Source organism: Brassica rapa, chromosome A09 (genome assembly GCF_000309985.2).
Source record: "Brassica rapa cultivar Chiifu-401-42 chromosome A09, CAAS_Brap_v3.01, whole genome shotgun sequence".
NCBI lineage: Eukaryota > Viridiplantae > Streptophyta > Magnoliopsida > Brassicales > Brassicaceae > Brassica > Brassica rapa.
In genome coordinates this window covers 40,039,699-40,058,884 of record NC_024803.2, presented here as the reverse complement: position 1 = coordinate 40,058,884, position 19,186 = coordinate 40,039,699, and the positions used below count along the sequence as shown (strand labels likewise).

General features: G+C 38.6%; 4 protein-coding genes and 1 non-coding gene across 8 annotated transcripts; 4 read left to right on the top strand and 1 right to left on the bottom strand.

The window, feature by feature from the left end:
• Nucleotides 1-728: 728 nt before the first annotated feature.
• Nucleotides 729-3,956, top strand: LOC103842536 (protein DETOXIFICATION 46, chloroplastic). The gene is given in 15 exon segments (XM_009119166.3): nucleotides 729-878; nucleotides 880-1,279; nucleotides 1,521-1,615; nucleotides 1,696-1,804; nucleotides 1,886-1,941; nucleotides 2,019-2,074; nucleotides 2,156-2,294; nucleotides 2,362-2,499; nucleotides 2,581-2,649; nucleotides 2,747-2,857; nucleotides 2,943-3,071; nucleotides 3,151-3,228; nucleotides 3,343-3,414; nucleotides 3,530-3,592; nucleotides 3,699-3,956. Coding segments are annotated over 15 exon segments (1,653 nt in total). The 5' UTR covers nucleotides 729-839; the 3' UTR covers nucleotides 3,798-3,956.
• Nucleotides 3,957-4,102: 146 nt separating this feature from the next.
• TRNAP-CGG lies at nucleotides 4,103-4,174 on the top strand. The gene has a single exon. It is a non-coding gene; the product is annotated as a tRNA-Pro (tRNA).
• A 108-nt stretch (nucleotides 4,175-4,282) lies between these two features.
• Nucleotides 4,283-7,005, bottom strand: LOC103842535 (D-ribulose kinase). Of its 2 annotated transcripts, none has more exons than XM_009119164.3 (9): nucleotides 6,789-7,005; nucleotides 6,500-6,699; nucleotides 6,177-6,316; nucleotides 5,820-6,072; nucleotides 5,590-5,722; nucleotides 5,420-5,508; nucleotides 5,022-5,299; nucleotides 4,859-4,928; nucleotides 4,283-4,679 (listed from the first exon to the last, which is right to left on the bottom strand). In XM_009119164.3, exons 1-9 carry the CDS (start codon nucleotides 6,850-6,852, stop codon nucleotides 4,473-4,475), a joined length of 1,434 nt encoding a protein of 477 aa, XP_009117412.1. In that variant the 5' UTR covers nucleotides 6,853-7,005; the 3' UTR covers nucleotides 4,283-4,472. The 2 variants fall into 2 exon arrangements, with proteins under 2 accessions (XP_009117412.1, XP_009117413.1); XM_009119165.3 differs by having other exon boundaries at nucleotides 6,177-6,320; nucleotides 6,789-6,807.
• A 1,298-nt stretch (nucleotides 7,006-8,303) lies between these two features.
• LOC103842534 (kinesin-like protein KIN-7M, chloroplastic) lies at nucleotides 8,304-15,576 on the top strand. Of its 2 annotated transcripts, none has more exons than XM_009119163.2 (25): nucleotides 8,304-8,979; nucleotides 9,087-9,184; nucleotides 9,287-9,376; nucleotides 9,472-9,524; nucleotides 9,769-9,834; nucleotides 9,951-10,004; nucleotides 10,234-10,293; nucleotides 10,499-10,577; nucleotides 10,675-10,742; nucleotides 10,850-10,906; nucleotides 10,988-11,092; nucleotides 11,427-11,531; nucleotides 11,748-11,855; nucleotides 11,943-12,074; nucleotides 12,164-12,346; nucleotides 12,456-12,611; nucleotides 12,832-12,969; nucleotides 13,128-13,247; nucleotides 13,350-13,400; nucleotides 13,501-13,548; nucleotides 13,663-13,803; nucleotides 13,946-14,665; nucleotides 14,886-15,027; nucleotides 15,132-15,252; nucleotides 15,354-15,576. In XM_009119163.2, exons 1-24 carry the CDS (start codon nucleotides 8,624-8,626, stop codon nucleotides 15,215-15,217), a joined length of 3,216 nt encoding a protein of 1,071 aa, XP_009117411.1. In that variant the 5' UTR covers nucleotides 8,304-8,623; the 3' UTR covers nucleotides 15,218-15,252; nucleotides 15,354-15,576. The 2 variants fall into 2 exon arrangements, with proteins under 2 accessions (XP_009117411.1, XP_009117410.1); XM_009119162.2 differs by having other exon boundaries at nucleotides 8,305-8,979; nucleotides 12,453-12,611.
• Nucleotides 15,577-16,055: 479 nt separating this feature from the next.
• LOC103842533 lies at nucleotides 16,056-18,326 on the top strand. 2 transcript variants are annotated; one of them, XM_009119159.3, is made up of 11 exons: nucleotides 16,056-16,261; nucleotides 16,352-16,446; nucleotides 16,542-16,650; nucleotides 16,728-16,826; nucleotides 16,909-16,974; nucleotides 17,069-17,185; nucleotides 17,333-17,407; nucleotides 17,497-17,599; nucleotides 17,701-17,748; nucleotides 17,821-17,942; nucleotides 18,056-18,326. In XM_009119159.3, exons 1-11 carry the CDS (start codon nucleotides 16,196-16,198, stop codon nucleotides 18,146-18,148), a joined length of 993 nt encoding a protein of 330 aa, XP_009117407.1. In that variant the 5' UTR covers nucleotides 16,056-16,195; the 3' UTR covers nucleotides 18,149-18,326. The 2 variants fall into 2 exon arrangements, with proteins under 2 accessions (XP_009117407.1, XP_009117409.1); XM_009119161.3 differs by having other exon boundaries at nucleotides 16,138-16,261; nucleotides 16,562-16,650.
• The last annotated feature ends 860 nt before the right edge of the window (nucleotides 18,327-19,186 follow it).

The following is a 19,186-nucleotide window of genomic DNA, read 5'->3' as shown; positions in this document are numbered from 1 at the left end:
GTAACACTTTATAACTTAATAATATACTTCAAAACATCAAAACCAAAATAATAATTCATATCAAACAATATTTTAAATCGGAAAAAACCCGCGCTTTTGAAGCGCGGATCAAAATCTAGTTAGCACTTTTAAAGGCTGAGGTTAAGTTTTGAGATTTTCATCAGATATGGTGAAGTCTACATCAACGATCCATAGGCTTCCATATCAACTCCCACGGAGCAGGTTCACTAGTGGACTTTAACCCTCGGCCTAATCAATTCTTAAAAAGGATTTCCGAAAATATACAGAAGTTTACAAAATCCATTTATATGGGCTCTCAACTAAAAAAGGCCCACAAGTCTATATTTCTCGTCGTTAAAGAAAAATACGAACACGAAATAAACATTTGCTAGCAAATTGCGTGTTACCCAGCTCTGGAATCATTATAGTAGGGGGCCATTAGTGACTGGATGCATATTAAGATCTTCTTGTCCTCTGTCTCCGACACGACAACAACACTTGGACTGGTTTACCGTCACACATTGCCTTATCAAAAATTTCCTTTTTTATAAATATACTTCTAAATCATTTTTGGTCCTCTTTGCTTTTGGGCCGTCAAATTTTGCCTTTTTTCTATATTAAAAAAAAAAAAAAAACAATTGGTTTGAATCCAATTTCGATAACCGGTTAATCGTACCAACATTAAACCGAATGCTTACAAAATGTTTGGTGCCTTGTTGTTGTTTTTAATCAGTTAGTCGCCTGAGAAGAATCCTTTCAAGCCGCCATTGTTTTTTTTAATCTGCATACCTTCCTTCTTCTGATTTTCAGCAGGAAGAAGGAGAAAGTATGCAGATTCAATGCAAAGCCCTAACTTTTACAGTTTCTTCGATTTCTTCTAACCCCAAGCTACCATTTCGATCTTCGATTACCTTACCGGCGTGGAAGCCTACACTCCCGAGTTTCAGGAGCTCAAAGCCTCTGGATTTGAGAAGGTGTTTAAGAAGAAACTGCTCAAGTCCGAATCAGGAGCTTGTTGTTGGTGGAGTCAATGGAAATGGGTCGATTCCGGAGGAGGAGGAGGTGATTGAGATTGGAGTAGAGAATGCAATTTCTGTGGAAGTAGAAGAAGAAGAAGGGAAGGTGGATGATATAGCGAATCAGAGTATTTGGGGGCAGATGAAAGAGATAGTCATGTTCACTGGACCTGCTGCTGGACTCTGGCTATGTGGTCCCTTGATGAGTCTCATTGACACGGCTGTGATTGGTCAAGGGAGCTCCCTTGAACTAGCTGCTTTAGGTATGCTTCTCTCTCTTTTATTTATCTTTTGTGTTACCTTAGTGGACCCGTTTGTGTTTATCTCTGCTGGAAAAGCAATAACCTTTCTGTCTTCAACTTAATCAAAAATTGCTTTGCTTTTAGCTTTCTCTTGATTTCTGTTTTTATTAGCTTTTGGTTTACTAAAAGGCTTCTGAAGCATTTGATGCGATTGCGTTCTTTTTTCCCTTTGCTATGTTCTAACAGTATTTGGATGAAACAGGTCCTGCAACCGTCGTCTGTGATTATTTGTGTTATACTTTCATGTTCCTCTCCGTTGCCACTTCGAATCTTGTTGCCACCTCTCTCGCTCGTCAGGTCAGTTTATTATAAAATGAATCCTCAGTAGATAATGTTTATTCATCAACTTCCTAATGGTATAGTAGTGCTTATTGCAGGATAAAGATGAAGTACAACATCAGATATCCATCTTGCTTTTCATAGGCTTGGCTTGTGGACTCATGATGATGGTCTTCACACGACTGTTTGGTTCCTGGGCCCTAACTGGTACCAGAAATATATACTTTAGCTGATCAGTAATAGTGATAAACCAACAACAGTACTGTTGACTGTTTATTCTTCTCTCAGCTTTTACAGGGGCAAAGAACGCTGAGATTGTCCCAGCTGCAAATACTTATGTTCAGGTTCATAGTCTTATCTTGATCTTGATGCACCCTTTTTGTCTTGTAAATCTGAAAATTGCACTTTTTTCAATCCTCAGATTCGTGGTTTAGCATGGCCAGCTGTTCTCATTGGATGGGTTGCTCAAAGTGCAAGGTCCCTATGGATATTAATAGTACTGTATCTCCCTGCTGTTATGCTCTAACATTCTTTTTTTATTTTTTATTTGTGTCTCAGTCTTGGTATGAAAGACTCATGGGGACCTTTAAAGGCATTAGCAGTTGCTAGTGCAATAAACGGCGTTGGTGACATTGTCTTGTGCACCTTTCTTGGATACGGTATCGCAGGTGCAGCATGGGCAACTATGGTCTCACAAGTAAGCTGAAGAAAGTTAAATACCATGTAAATTTAGCAAATATGGTGTTAATTCGACGATGTGTTAGGTTGTTGCAGCTTATATGATGATGGACGCGTTGAACAAGAAAGGATACAGCGCTTTCTCACTCTCTGTTCCTTCTCCAAGCGAACTCTTGATGATCTTTGGGCTCGCTGCACCAGTGTTTATAACTATGATGTCAAAGGTAGACGACACTCAGTTGCAACAAGGATCTGTCTCTTTATCATATCTGAATATGTCTGTTTTTTTCTTTTCTTCCCTTTAGGTTTTGTTCTATACGCTCCTTGTCTACTTTGCTACATCAATGGGTACAAGCGTCATAGCTGCTCATCAGGTGATATATGTCCCTTTTTTTGTTGTATATTTTTCAACACTAACCATGTCTTTTTTATTTGAGTAAGTTTAACTTCTTTTGATCTCTCTCTCTCTAGGTTATGCTTCAGACATATACCATGTGTACGGTTTGGGGAGAGCCTCTCTCTCAAACTGCACAGTCCTTTATGCCTGAGTTGTTATTTGGAATCAACCGCAATTTGCCTAAAGTAAGTCCGTTATTGGTGAAAATTGCCTCAGCTGAAACCATTGATACATCTTTTTTTTTTTACAGTTGCCTACTGTTTTATGTAGGCTAGAATGCTTCTGAAGTCACTGGTTATCATCGGCGCTACACTAGGAATAGTAGTGGGAACCATTGGCACAGCAATTCCATGGATGTTCCCTAGCATCTTTACACATGACAAGGCTGTCACGTTCCAGGTATTACTTCTTTTTTTTTTACAATTTGTCTAATGTGTGTACATGGCATCTTGAAACACTTTTCTTTTTATCGTGACAGATGCACACGGTCATAATACCATATTTTCTTGCTTTATTCGCCACTCCGAGTACTCACAGTCTTGAAGGCACATTGCTGGTAAGCTTGGACTTCTATGTCTCAGTCTAGTTCAGATATTCCATCTAAAGGTGCTTGCTATTTACGTGCAAACCTGATCCTAAAGAAGAAGTAAACTGTTGTTTCAAAATGAAGGCTGGAAGAGATCTTAGATATATCAGCTTGACAATGACTGGATGCTTTGCCGTTGCTGGGCTTGCAGTTATGGTACTCACTCTCTCACTCTTTGCTTCACTCTCCTGAATTATAATATATATATATATATATATATATATGTAACTCTCTCTCCTCTTTGCATTGACTGTTTATAATTGACTAAAAGCTTCTGAGCAATGGAGGATTTGGGTTGAGAGGTTGCTGGTACGCTCTCGTGGGATTCCAATGGGTAAAAACGATATACACCTTTAGTATAAGCCATATAAGCCATATAACCCAAACCACACACACATATCTTTTGCTCTTGTTAAATCGTTAACTTGAATTGTTTGCAGGCTCGGTTTTCTCTAGCCCTCATACGTCTTTTATCGCGGGACGGTGTGCTTTACTCGGAAGATACAAGCAGATATGCAGAGAAAGTGAAAGCTGCTTAGCTTAGAAAGTCCACTACGTACCTCACAAGAAAAAAAGTATAAAGGGAATAGAAAACAGCTTGTTGTAGATCAAATGAACACTCTATTTGATATTGTATTCTTGATGAACAAAAAGAAAAAGGAAAAAATCTGTGATACAAAATGGCCATGCATTCAATCTTTTAGGCTCCCCTGTATATAAAAGATTATACTATCCAAATCCGTTACTTCTCAACTACTTCCTCTTTGTATTAGTTGGCTGCAGGCTGCAGCAGCCATGCCTGTTTTTCTTTCTAATAATATATTTTGATGAAATTAAACAAAAAGGGTGTTTGGTCTAGTGGTATGATTCTCGCTTCGGGTGCGAGAGGTCCCGAGTTCGATTCTCGGAACACCCCTCTTTGTTTTATTTTTCTCCGGATGCAGAGCTACATTCATTGTAGTAAAAACTCGTTAGTTTTTTTTGTAACGTATTAAATGGCGCGCATTTTGCCACACAATACCAAAACTGCAGTAAAAGTTTGTACAATAACAATAAACAGCGTCAGTAACATACAACATATACAATCGCTGCCATTAATATTTCGCGAGAGCAGAAACATATCCTCTTGAAAATGTGTTGTTTTTTATTCACAAGCAATCTGTTCTCACAAAAGCAGAAACATATCCTCTTGTCTTGAAGATGAGTTCTGTCTCTCACAATCCCCTCTTCTGTTTGGCACCCTTCAACGCAAGAAGAGAGGCTCCATAGGAAGCTTCCGTGTGGACAGCTTTGCTCACAGGCAAACCAAGAACTCGCTCCCTTATCTTTATCCACTTGTCGTTCTTGGCTCCACCTCCTGCTGTCAACACTTCCTCCGCCTCCGTTGCTCCCATCTCTTTCAACAACTTGTAGCCTTTCCCCTGCAATGCATCATAAACCCAAGCTACTTGAATATAACTGAAACTTGTGGTGCTGGAAGACTAAGATGAATGCAGGGTAACCATTTTGTTCAAAATCACATGCATTGTAACCATTTTGTTCTGAGTGATAACTCGTGAAGAAAACTAGAATCGTTAGTCATGTGGGAAATGATTGGTACCTCAATACGTGCGATTGATTCCAAGATACCATGCAAGTATTCAACATCGCTATTTGGGCGCGGAAGTAATCTGCAACATTTAACAATGCACCTCAAGTGTGAATCGACGCAGATTAAATATACAGAGAGACCTGTGAGGAGAACATGAGAAAGGCAGACAAACCTGGGAGCCAAGTTAGGGTCAGCTATGGGAAATCTTTCGCCGCTGCTTTTCAGAGGATAGTAGTCCAGAGGAGATGCAACCGTAGGATTGATTTCTCGGCTCAGTCTCTCCAACTGTTCGTCACTGAATAGCTGTCTGAGAATAGCTCCACCAGTGTTGGAGGCTCCTCCTACCAACCATTTGTCATCCAGGCGATGGCTGTAGACTCCATACCTCGCATCATCCACCCTTTTGGTGCTCAGAAGTTTGATGGCTAAGGTCGATCCCAATGAAGTTACCTTTGAGAAGCAATTATAAAAAGGCAAACATCAAAATGTGGCACCGAGTTATTCACTTTGAATGGTTAAGCGTGTAACAGAGACATAAACAACATTCAGAAAGCATTGCAGAGTTCTTACTGCTTTCCCAGGTTCAGTTGCGCGTGCTGCTAGAAACGCAGCTATGCTATCAGTAGTACCGGTGCAGACAATGCAATCATCAGGAAATCCTGTTCAAGCCAAAAGGAAAACTGAAACTCTATGTTGCGTTTCATTGATTGTTTCTTAGATGCAAAGAACTTTGTTTTTACCGAATTGCCTTCTAATGCTATCTTTCAGATTGCCTATTGACGTTCCAGGAGCTTGAACCACAGGTAATAACTGAGAATAAGGCTGACTTATCAACCATGACGGATACGATTCACTCTCAGGATCATAGCCCACCTGCCCTCAAATCCAAAACAGAAAAAAAAACACTTATGAGTTACATTCTCTTGTTAGAACTAATCAGAAATCTCTGCTTGATGCAGAGAATGATTACCTTCAAGGCATTATTGTAATCCGACACTCCAAGTCTGCCATGAAGTAACCACAACAACCAATCAGCCTGATGCAGCAACACCGCTGATTCTCTGTTGGGAAGCTTAAGATTCCACCAAGAGACGAGCTTGCACAAGGTGGAGGAGCCAGAGCAGACAGTGTGGTTCTCTGGCGCTATAGACTTAACCTCAGGGAGAGCATCAGGGCAGCTCTGGTTGTAGAGAAAAGGCTGACACAGAACTTCTCCACTCTCACTGTTGCGCATAATTAGCGGAGGAAATTTAAAAAACGTTTCAATGACTTTCATAACTGCTATGGTGATGATGATGATGAACATGAAGGAAAAGGGAGCACATGCCTGTTTAAGATGAGAGTAGTTGCAGAAGTCCCATCAAGGGAAATGGAAGAGACGAGGGAACGAAGAGTAATGGGAATGTCTTCAAGCAAGGAAAAGAGAGTTGATTTCCATGAGCTAACCCAATCCATGCTTTCTTCCCTCTATCTAGATGACAAACAAACCATACTCAGCCCCATAAATATCCGAGGAGGACAATAGCTACTTTTCTAAATCTTTGTTCTTAAAGTAGGCTCAGATGCTAATGATGTGTAGATGGATTCTTAAGTCCTCAAATCAAAGGTTAAATACAGATCAAAGGAAGCATATAGTTCGTTTTGTTTTACCATGAAAGGAGGATACTCTCTTTTGCCTTCAGCTCTAATCACTCCTTGTTCATCAATTACTGTAAAACGAGCACCTGAAGTACCAAAATCCATTCCCAGATACAGTTTTTCTAATCCACTGCCATCCATAGCTCTCAAACCAGATCGATTCCTGTATAACCTAGTTCTCGGTAGAGTGACACTCCTTGAGCTACAACACCCTGAGATTCAACATTATCATGATTATCATCTCTGAGATATCCCTCCTATAATCAATTCGAGAAAGTAATCAAGTGTACGCACAATGTACCTGGTTGTTTCGGAGATTGGAAGAGCTCAAACGAAGAGATCTGAACTTGACGAAGCATCAGCATCTCTCTCTCTCACTCACTCTGTGGCTCTCGTTTCCTCCTTTTTGTGTGTATCTGAGGCTGATTGCTTTCTTCTCCCAACTCCATAGATAAGGAGGAGTTCGTGACCGTTGGATTGCTCTTTGCTTTATTTGAAACCGTGATTTTACTATAATAGCCTTCAATGTTTAATTTCGAACCAAAAGCAGTTGGGCTGCACGTTCTCTTCGGCCCTAGTTTTCTTCACATCATCGAACGGTTCTATTAATGCGTGTGGTTTTCGTTTCCCATTTTCAGTAAATGGGTCCACACTAGGCCCGCTTTAGTTGCGGCCCAGAAGTCATAATGATGACAACCCCCCTCTCCGTGAACCATCTTTTTCCAATATTGAAATTTACATGCGAATGCTAATACACACTCTCTTTTGAAATCTTCGTCTTGATTTAGAATTATATTCCTATCATTGAGTAATGGTGTAATAATAATGTTCCTACATAAATATGAAATTCAAAATCTATAATTAAAAAATAATAACAACACCACATGACACGTGAGGGAAGAAAAGCATGCGCGTGTGAGCCATATGTGCGGTGGAGCTTAAAAAGTGGGAGGGACGACAATGTCATCTGTTACTTTAATTTAGCTTCGAGAAGCAAACACTCTCTCTATTATATTATTAGCTCTAATGGACCCACCTACTCATTTTAATGTGTAACATAAGCATATACAGAAAGAAATACGATTTACGTGCTTGTAATAACTCCATACGGTTGGATTTTAAATAAATCTATTTTATAAATTTATTTAAAGTACATAATACGGTATTTGTCTTTTGTGGGAGGATTTAATACGTGATCTATTTGAGGACAATGTTTCGTTTCATTTAGTCCATTATTAAATTTCAGTACTGAATCTATTTGACATGTTTTTTTTTTTTGAAAAAAAATAAAATCTGAATCTATTAAAGACACATACATAACCCTCGGATAGAAGTATAGCCTATGAATAGACTATTTCCTAGACATTCAAATTAGCCGAAAACAATAGTTCATATTCATGTGGTTCGAATCAGGGTTCGCCGTATTGGGTTTCTTCCCTCAAACGCCACTGCACTACCACCACTGGTTATCTATTTGACATGTTATATACCAGTATTTATGCCACTCTCAATAGAATGCCATTTTTTTTAGATTTTTACTGTTGGTTTCAATTCTGATCGGTTAGGTTGAACCGGAATAAAATGTTTTAGCGAATCAAAGGGTAAAAAAGACGAAAACAATATTTTTACTGACCATCTTTCTTCCCGCTCGTTTGGCTCCTTCAGCCTTATTTCGAAAACCTTTTTTTCACCCGGTTCGCGGTTACTTTTAAACACTCGACCACGTTCAATTTTCAAACCTCCAAACTGGTCTTTGAGCGATAGCCACGTCAGCACGCAGTTAATAATACTTTCATTAATCAGAAATTCAAAATCTGTTAAAAAAATATCTTCAACGATCTCTCTCTCTCTCTCTTCACCACCATCGCGTGAAGAAGACGAAACAATCGCTCTCTCTCTCTCTCTCTTGTGGTCTCACTATCTCTTTCTCACAATCACATAGCTCAACAATGGAAAAGTAGAGAGAAGAGAAGAGAAGAGAGAGAGAGAAGAGGAAGAGAGCATAATGCTTTTTCTGACCCCAGCCATGTGAGCTTCCACTGACACATTCCCTGCATCTTCACATTTGGAAGTTTTTGATTTGATTCTTTCTTCTTCCACAATTCTCACCGATTCGGAATCCGAGTTAATTAGCGTATGGCTTCATCGTCATCTAGAACGAGGAGCCGCTCTCCTTTCTCTCACCGAAGACCTCCGAGTCCTTACTCTTCCGCTTCATCGACTTGTTCCTCTCACATGAACAACCGCATCTTACCTCGCTCCTCTTCCACATCCGCTTCTACAGTCTACAATTCCGCCGGCGTAAGCGGATCCCGATCTATGGCGACTAGTCGTACCGTCTCCGATCCCGGTCTCACCGGCGGCTCCGGAAACTATAAACCTCCGTCGCCCGTCCCTTACTCATCGGATGGGGTGATTAGCGAGCCTATGTCGACTACTACCACCTCTGATCGCCATAGCATCTCCGTCACCGTTCGGTTTCGCCCGATGAGGTACGCTAGATCTGGGCCCCACAATTGCAGATCTAATTTGATTCAATTTTACGAAACGAAGCTCGTTCAATTCTTCCGCCATTGTTTGTTTGTTTGTTTGATTGCAGTGAGAGGGAGTATCAAAGAGGAGATGAAATCGCTTGGTACCCTGACGCCGAGAAGATGGTCAGGAATGAGTACAATCCCCTCACAGCTTACGCATTCGGTACTCTTATCAATTTATTGCGGAGATACTTCAATTTTTAGTCATTTACTGTTCATTGATTAGGGATTATGTGAACGTTTCTTGCGAAAATGTTGATGCCAGATAAAGTTTTTGGACCACAAGCAACGACTGTAGAGGTCTATGACGTAGCTGCTAAACCTGTTGTCAAAGCAGCTATGGAAGGTGTTAATGGTAAGGAAGTACGGCTGCGTTATCAATTAAAGTGGACTTGTGCTAGTAACATTGCTTGCGGGGAAGTTTCTGAGACTGTGTTGGCTACTTGGCAGGTACCGTTTTCGCTTACGGTGTTACAAGCAGTGGAAAGACACATACAATGCATGTAAGTTCTCTCAGTGTGGTTTGTATTCCTATATGTTGCGAAAGATATCATACAAAGATCGGGTGATCTAGATTATAGTTGCTAAAAATGTTTGATTGCCATAGGAAGTGTAAGGATCTTTTGATTTAAGATTGACCAAAATTATCTTCTTTTAAGTCATCTGATGATCATGTGCATCTTGAATTTTCGTTAAATAACCAGAGGTTCAGATATACATGTTGAAAATGTTTTGCAATATGCTCAGGGTGATCAAGACTTTCCTGGAATCATACCATTAGCAATAAAAGACGTGTTCAGTATCATCCAGGAAGTAAGTGGTCTTGTTCTAGTTATAACCTATATGGTCCTCTACTGATTTACAGTTCTTCATGAACCTTTTCGTGCAATGACAGATATGCTAGTCTCTTACATCATTTTTAATTTCAGACTACCGGAAGAGAGTTCTTGCTCCGTGTTTCATATCTTGAAATATACAACGAGGTATGTGAAAATATCCATCCATCATATAATATCATTTACTTACACGGTAAATAGACCCTCTTGTTCAGACTTTTAGCTTCAAATATAGTTTCATATTTTCCTCACTTAGAGGATCATCTCCCCTTGTTTAAGTAACTTGCCTGATAACTAATCATGTCTTTGGTTTTTGGCGAACGGTCCTATATGTCCCACATATCGGCGTGTTATCTTACTTTTGTCATTTTATCAGGTGATAAATGATTTACTGGATCCAACAGGGCAAAATTTACGCATAAGAGAGGATTCCCAGGTTTAACCTTGCCCTCTCTCTCATACACACACATGCAAATACGACTGTATTTCAAACAAGAGCATTTACTTGTTTGTCTGATTTCATATTTTCTTTCTGGCAAGGACTAGTACGATGAAAACATATGATGAGTTGTTCATTTTGCATCCATCCTGTTACTTTGATGTATTACCTTGGTTTGATCTAGAGTGGATATTGCTTATAGGGCACTTACGTTGAGGGTATCAAGGAAGAAGTTGTTTTATCTCCAGGTCATGCGCTATCTTTCATTGAAGCTGGGGAAGGTAATTAGAATAATTACTTCCAAATCATGTTTTCCCTCTATTAGATACTCTTTTTTTTTTTGCCTTTCCTTATTAGTGTTTTGATCTTCAACGGCAGAACATCGTCATGTTGGCTCAAATAATTTCAATTTGCTGAGCAGCAGAAGTCACACAATATTTACACTGGTACATCTTCGATCTAGCGAACATCCCATGTTTTATTCCTAATTCTAAAGTTCTTTTATAATTGTCATTGCTATGCATTTTAAGGTTCAACTATTGTTTGTTTGCAGATGATTGAAAGTAGTGCTCATGGAGATCAATATGATGGAGTTATTTTTTCTCAACTAGTAAGGGTTCTTTCTTCTGTCATTGCATAAAATCGCTCGTCTTTTTAGACAGTTCTCTCACAGTGTCTCTTTCTTGCTTAGAATTTGATCGACTTAGCTGGGTCTGAGAGTTCCAAAACTGAGACAACTGGACTAAGGAGAAAAGAGGGTTCATTCATCAACAAGAGTCTTCTGACTCTTGGAACTGTAGGTGTCTCTCTTTCTGCTTGAGCTTTTTTAACCTGTCGGATGTTCTATTTCCTTGCAATCATGGTTTGCTACCACATCCAATTTGGTGGCACTAGAGGCTTAGCAAGAGACTTCCAGTCCTATGGAACAGAATTCTTGTTAAATGTATTCTTCAGTGCATGATGTAGTAATGCTAGTGTATCCTGATGATCAATGCCTCTAATTATGAGAAGTCTCTTCTCATTTTTGTGCGTGTATATATGTCAAAGATAGCATCTTCAGTAACCTATCCATTAAGATGAATTTTAAGGATGTTATGATTATATCTTTCTCGTATGGTTTCAACATGCAGGTAATTGGAAAACTAACTGAAGGCAAAACAACTCACGTCCCATTTCGGGACTCTAAGCTAACTCGACTCCTGCAATCTTCATTGAGCGGGCATGGGCATGTATCGGTACGACTCTTCTGTATCTGGTGAATATTTCCCATTTCACCACGGTCCACGATTGATTTTCGTATTTTTTAACTGTGATGTCTCCAACAACATAGTTAAGACAATGTAGGTTGTTTATATTGGCTAGCTCCTGTAAGATGTGCATGCACGCTGATGTTAATTCAAATTGGCAATGAGCAGAAGCTAATTCGGTTTTATTTCCTTAAATTTTTATAGCTCATATGTACAGTTACTCCTGCGTCAAGCAGTACTGAGGAAACCCATAATACACTGAAGTTTGCCAGCAGGGCAAAGAGAATAGAAATTAATGCCTCACGCAATAAGGTGATTTCTTATTCGTTTGGTTACGTACTTGCCTTCTCTGTAGAGTATCACCTAAACCCCGCTTAAATGTTCTTGTTCTTGAAACAGATTATAGATGAGAAGTCATTGATTAAGAAATATCAGAAAGAAATCTCGACCCTTAGAGTAGAACTTGAACAATTAAGAAAGGGTGTGCTTGTTGGTGTCAGCCACGAGGAGTTATTGAGCCTAAGGCAGCAGGTTCTGACCTCCCCCAGACCTTAATATTACATGACTATTTAACTTTATTCATTTTGGTGAATGAATAGAACTGCCTATTTACTAAACAGCTACAAGAAGGTCAAGTGAAAATGCAATCCAGATTGGAGGAAGAAGAAGAAGCTAAAGCAGCTCTAATGAGTAGAATCCAAAAGCTTACAAAGCTCATACTCGTCTCTACCAAGAGTTCCATTCCCGGATATATAGGTGATGTACCCAGTCACCAGCGCAGCATTTCTGCTGGTAAAGATGATGTAAGTTGTCCATTCAAATTAGATTACCACTATGTTCCTTTACCTACTAGTTGCATGTTGGTACCTCAATGAACAAGATGTTCTATACATTCTTTTTTCTCTTCAGAAGTTGGAATCTCTGCTCTTGGATGGTGATAATCTGGCGTCTCCATCTTCGACTCTGTCTCTTGTATCAGATGCTTCTTCAGGCCTTAAGCACCGGCGGTCTTCCAGCAAGTTGAAGGATGAAAATTCTCCGGTTGGTTTTGGTGCAGAATTATCGCAAGTGAGTTTGGGATACTTATCGTGTATATTTTAACATCAGATTTCATTTACTAGAAGTTTCATTTATTCTTCTTCTCAAAACTAATAAGTTATAGCTTATGGGCAAGGGTGTTTCATGATTCAGGGTCGCATGCAACCATTAATTTTTTTTTATCTATGAGTGTGATTTTCTCACTGTGCACTTGCCAGGAAATGATATCTAATAGTTGTGGCTATTGTAGGGTGGCATGACTCCGGATGAAATGGACCTTCTTGTCGAACAGGTTAAGATGCTTGCTGGGGAGATAGCTTTCAGCAAAAGCACCCTAAAGCGCTTGGTGGATCAGTCCGTAAATGATCCAGAAAACTCAAAGCCTCAAGTAAAGATTCTTCTTTATATTTCTAGAATTCAATATATCTGTAGGATTATGCTTTTCCTAATTCTGACCCATTAGAAAAAAGGCCTGTGCCCTTCCTTAAACTTTAATAGAGGTTCCGCAATGTGCGACTATAGAACTTAACAAATATCTGCATGCAGATCCAGAGTCTAGAAAGAGAAATTCAAGAAAAACAAACACAAATGAGGTCTTTGGAACAGCGAATAACTGAGGGTGGTGAAGCTTCAATTGCTAATGCATCATTGGTTGAGATGCAACAGGTAATCTAATCTCCACATCCGATCATCATTATCATTTATCCTGTTAAGCTGTGGGCACAATGTGGATCAGCTGAAGATATCTTGATTATTTTTTGTTTCCAGAAAGTTATGAGATTGATGACACAATGCAATGAGAAGAACTTTGAGCTGGAGGTACAATATGCGTCTTCTCTTGAATAAAACGTCTTGTTTTATAGCGAAAATGAAGATTGCTTATCAATGTATTTTTTATTGTGTTATACCTATGGATCAGATCATATCAGCAGATAATCGCATCCTCCAAGAACAACTAGAGAAAAAGGTCACTCCTAAGTCACTGCCACTTCCTTCTCTTTTTTTTACATGCGTCATACCATTTTTTCTTGCTTTAATCTCAGTCATAATTGTTTATTCACTCCTGCTCTAACAACTGCAGTGCACTGAGAATAATGAATTACACGAGAAGGTGCGCCTTCTAGAGCAAAGGCAATCGAGTCAGAAGCCCTCACCGTCTTGTTCTGGTAATGCTGTCAGTGAAGAGTATGTAGACGAGCTTAAAAAGAAAGTACAAACTCAGGTAATTTATCTAAATCTTAGACCCTCTTGTCAATTATGCGTTATAAATGTCTGCACCGGTAGCTAGGAGATGGTGAAAAAACACAAAAGATAATATGTTTTCTCAACTCTGGTTTATATCGGTTTATGTTTTTATACTTCAGGAGATAGAGAATGAAAAGTTGAAGTTAGAGCATGTGCAGACTGTGGAGGAGACAAGTGGATTACGAGTGCAAAATCAAAAACTTGCTGAAGAAGCTTCGTACGCTAAGGAATTGGCCTCTGCAGCTGCAATTGAGCTGAAAAATCTAGCTGATGAAGTAACAAAGCTCTCGCTTCAAAACGCAAAGCTGGAAAAAGAATTGGTAGCTGCACGAGACTTAGCGGCGGCAACTCAGACGCGTAACAATAACTCCATGAACAGTGTGGCAAATCGCAATGGGACAAGGCCAGGGAGAAAGGCAAGGATAACAGACTCGTGGAATCTCAACCAAGAAGATCTAAAAATGGAGTTGCAGGCGAGGAAACAGCGAGAAGCAGTTCTAGAGGCCACGTTAGCTGAGAAACAATGCTTGGAAGAAGAGTACAGGAAAAAGGCGGAAGAAGCAAAGAGAAGAGAGGAGGCTTTGGAAAACGATTTAGCCAACATGTGGGTACTTGTTGCCAAGTTGAAGAAAGCAAGTGGTGGGGTTTTGTCCGGGCCAAAGAGTCACGAACCTCCCATCACTGAGTCTACAATGGAAGACGAAGCTACAGATTTAGAGAACGAGAATCAAAACAATGGCATTTTGAAAGAGAGACAAGTGTTGATTGCACCTGAAGAAGTAATAGTTGCCAAGGCTGAAGAGACACCAAAGGAGGAACCCCTCGTTGCTCGTCTTAAGGTACCTTTGCAAATTTGCCTTATATTTTCCTTCAGTATTTTTAGTTGTCTATAAGCCTACTACACAGTCTGTGCAGTAGGCATATATACATATATACCCCTTACCCGCTCCATACTAAGCTTTGGATTGGGTTAGAAAAATACCTCCAAAGTACCCAAAAATATATATGCCTATAAGTGTTATTTTGGAATTGTATTTGAAGCTATTTTTTACGTAACAGGCAAGAATGCAAGAGATGAAAGAGAAAGAGATGAAATCACAGGCGGCAGCAGCTGCCAATGCAGACGCAAACTCACATGTCTGTAAAGTTTGTTTTGAGTCGCCAACAGCCACGATTCTCCTCCCTTGCCGTCATTTCTGCCGTAAGTCTCATTCCCTCACTACTTTCCTGGGGATCCTATATTCATCAACAATTATTATTAGTACACTAAAGAATCACAATATCTGCCTTATTTTTTTGACACAGTTTGTAAATGTTGTTCACTTGCCTGCTCCGAGTGCCCAATCTGCCGCACCAATATCTCTGATCGTCTGTTCGCCTTTCCCTCTTGACCACTGACATGTCCATCCTCTCTCTTGAGCACAAGGTAATTTAGTTATGTTCCACACTCGCAAACATTAACATCAAAATTATTTAGTTCAACAAGATTAAGTCGCTTTTGACATGCGATTCCATGTGATTTTGCAGGTGTAAAGAGAACTACATAAAAGAGTCGAAGCCTGTTTGTTTGCTAATATTTTCCAGGCTTGAATGCTTTTCGTTTTTTATTTTGTGTCTCAGTCTTGGTTTGGTATATGGTTCTATAAAAAAATGGGACGAAAAGAGGAAACATAACATATTACATATATGTATAGATTTATTTTTTAACAGGAAACTCTTTTTACAAGTACATAAGTCTTAAAATTTTGAATTAGATCTGTACATTTCCTCTCTACTGTTCTCAAGTAAAGAGGGAGGTCAAAAGAAAATGCATACATGTGAAAAAGTTAAAGTAAGATTGTTACCAAAAATAAAAGTTGTAGTAAGATGTGTGAAAATCTAATGAAAATGATCTTGGTCCTTTTTGTCATTTTGCCTTTAAAATTTCTTTCAGTCAAACCAAGATTAGAAGTTGTAAACAAAACACAGAGACAATTTTTTTACATAGATGATACTGTAGCTATTAATTTGTGACGACCAATATGCATTCTACTAATTTTTTAACTAGATTTAGATTTGTGTCTTGTGTAAAATGATGATTGTATTGTGTATACAAATTAGTTTTACATATTATTATATATTTTTATCCTTTTTACATATATTTGAAGCTATGTTTTAGACCTGGTTTAAATATTTGGAAAGAGGATTTATGTACCTCCCCTTAACGGACTTGAAGAGTAAATGTTTGGGCCCAGTAATGAAAAAGAGATCACGTGAGCCCAAAATAATGCAAACACGTGTGATGTCCTCTGCCCGAGGAGGAGGATTTGGTAACGGAGAGTTTGAACGGTCGTGAGAATAGCAGCTGAGAGAGCTTTCACTTCACTTCAATGGCGGCAATATCCTCTGTTCAATGCTTATCCTCTTGCGATTCTCATTATCATCAACGCTCGCAGGTGATCTCCCTGTTATCATCATTTCAGCCAATATTAGAGAAATTCGATTTTATTTTCTAAGTTTTTTTATTTGTTTTTTTTTTCAAGCAGGGTGGCTCGCGTTGGAGATTGGGTACTTCTAGGGTTTTAGTATCTTCGAGTCTCTGGAAAATTTCTCTGCTTTCTGGAGTTGATTTGAAGCGAAGGTGATTCTAATAGTTTTTGATTTTCGATTGTTTATTCCCAAGCTGTGTAATGCACAGTTTAGATATTGAGGTAATGATTGAATCTTTTAAAACAGGAGACATTTGATATGTGCAGTCAAGGGAGGAGCTGAAGAAGGAGCGTTTAAGAAGACTGTTGAACTCGATCGGATGATAGATGCTCTTAAAGATGCAAACCCTAGAGAAGTTGGTTTCTGTCATTCAACTCAATCGAAATGTTTTATCTTCTTATGTTGTTTGGTGCCATTTTTCCTTTGGAACAGCTTGAGAAGCTTGTCGTTGAAAACATTCTTGCCTTTGATGAAGTTTTTTGGATTAGACTGGCTACCAGGTCGGATACTTGCAAGTCAGATGATGACAAGGCAAGCGTTTCTATTCTTCTTATTATTAATGATCAAGCAGATTTTTTTCAAGCTCTCTTTTTCACTAATGTCTCTCTTGCAGAAGGACTATGAGGAGTTAGCTGCAACTGTGATGACCATTGTTGACTGCGTTGTGAATAAGACTCGGGTTTTTTTCTTCTTCTTCTCTCTTCTTTTGGGCTTTTCATTGCCTTACATATCCAGTTTTGTTAGTTGACTGAGAGTTTATTGTATCCATGTAGGAGAAGATAGAGACGGCTACTGATGTTCTGAAGGGGATATTAAGACCCGTTGTGGAAGGAGTGGAAGAAATCTCATGGCCTCCAAGAGATCCTCAAGCCATCAATCAAATGGAAAAGGTGTACGCATACTTGTCTTTTGACCAAAACATGTCTATATCTACAGTTTTGTATATTGTATACAACCTTCTGTTTCGAACAAGAGGGGGTTATCTACTTTTTGTGATAATAGTAAGTAGGGTACTGATGATATCAATTTATTAACAGGAAATAATACAACGGGAAAAAGAAGGACAATTAGATGAAGGTTTTCTTTCAGAAGTTAGTGCTCAGCTACGGCAGGTAAAGTGCAATTACTCTTGTTTGAAACAGGTGATGTTCTAAGAAAGAAAAAGGTTATTTCCTGTATAAGTGTTTGAGGTTGTTTCCAGGCAAAAGAAGATAAAGACAAACCAGGGCTTGCGGCTATGCTGCAGAAAGTTCTACAACTCTATGCTGCTACCATCCTCTCCAAGCGGAGCTACGCAAAGAAAGGTTACATACATTGCTCATTTTAAAAAATGTCACTCGCTCACCCTAAAGCTTCCATTATCCACCAAACATTATCTCATCATCACGTTTGCATCCGATCACAGGGAACGACGTCCTAAAGGCGGAGCAATTTCTGGAAACTCTGATCAAAGGTCTCTTCTGCAACTTTATTTTCAAATGTAGTCAGACGCAAAGAAGTTCACATTTGGTGTATGTCTTTTCAGCTCCTGAGGAACAATGGAACAAGCTTTTCTTAGAAGGGTTAACAATCGGGAAAGGAGACGTAACACCTGATGAGCTATCTGCCGTTATCAAGAAACGAGTTGAGCGCACGCTGATTCGAACTGTAAGTAACATTAAACTTGTGAAGGGGGAGTCTAACCGGGTTTGATTTGTGTTTAGACCAGATGATAACCGCCTTGTTTGATCCGTGTTTTTAATGTTGATGGCCCCTACCAGGAAGGAGGTTCATACCAGCAGCGAATCTTGATCGAGTATCTCAAAGGGATCGAGTCCAGAGCAAATGATATTATGAAATCACTTCAGGGTTAAATCTACATATATATATCCTCCCAAATTTATATAAATATATCAATTCATAACTCATAATGAACTTTTTGTTATGTTGACTCTGCCATTGAAGATTCAAGCTAGACACTTTACGTAAATAGAAGTCAATAGTTTTACTTTCATAGAGACGATCAAAAGCTTGAAAAGATTATGTTGAACACCTCATGAACCAACCGAATAATATTTACTCCCTCTCTTTCAGATTTTTAGTTTACTTGTAGTTGTAGATTAAAATTTTCATTTTAAAAATAAATGTTGTTTTAGAATTTTAATGTAGAATTCATTAATAATATTTTTCATTTTATTTTTATTGGTTAAAATATAGTTACAACATTTTTCTCTTTCTTATCAGAAAAATTCATTTGATGCGAAGAAATTTGAATTGCATTATTCAACCAATCATAAGATTTTAGCAATTATTCATATGATGACTTGAAGAAACTAAATATGTAAATAAAATATAATAAGATTTTTCTTGATATGAAGATTTTGTCTTGTCATTCGACCAATAAAAAGATTGTAAGAAATGGACATCAGAGGAAGAAAATATAATCTAGTGTTTTTTTTTGGGATCAAAATCTAGTGATTATTCTTCCTTAGATATGAAGGAAAAAAAATCAAAATGGTGTCATGTCATCAGACCAATAAGAGTCCGTTATTTTAGTTATAAAGTTTAGGGTTTTTAGTAATTAAACCCCTCAACTAAAGATGAATCGTAAAAAAAACCCTCAACTAAAAATCCTGTGAAATAAACCCTCAACTTTAGTTCCGTTAACATATATTACCCTCCGTCTAAAAAACCGTTACGGAGGGTGACATATGTTAACGGTTTATAAGTTGAGGGTTTATAATGTTGAAAACTTAGTTGAGGGTTTTTTTTACGATTCAAAAATAGTTGAGGGGTTTTATCACTAAAAGTCATTAAAGGGTTTTTAAGTTATTTATTATCCATTTATACATTGTTTTAGATTGATTTGTAAGCCTTTAAAACTAATTTATATTTTTAATATATTAATCTAT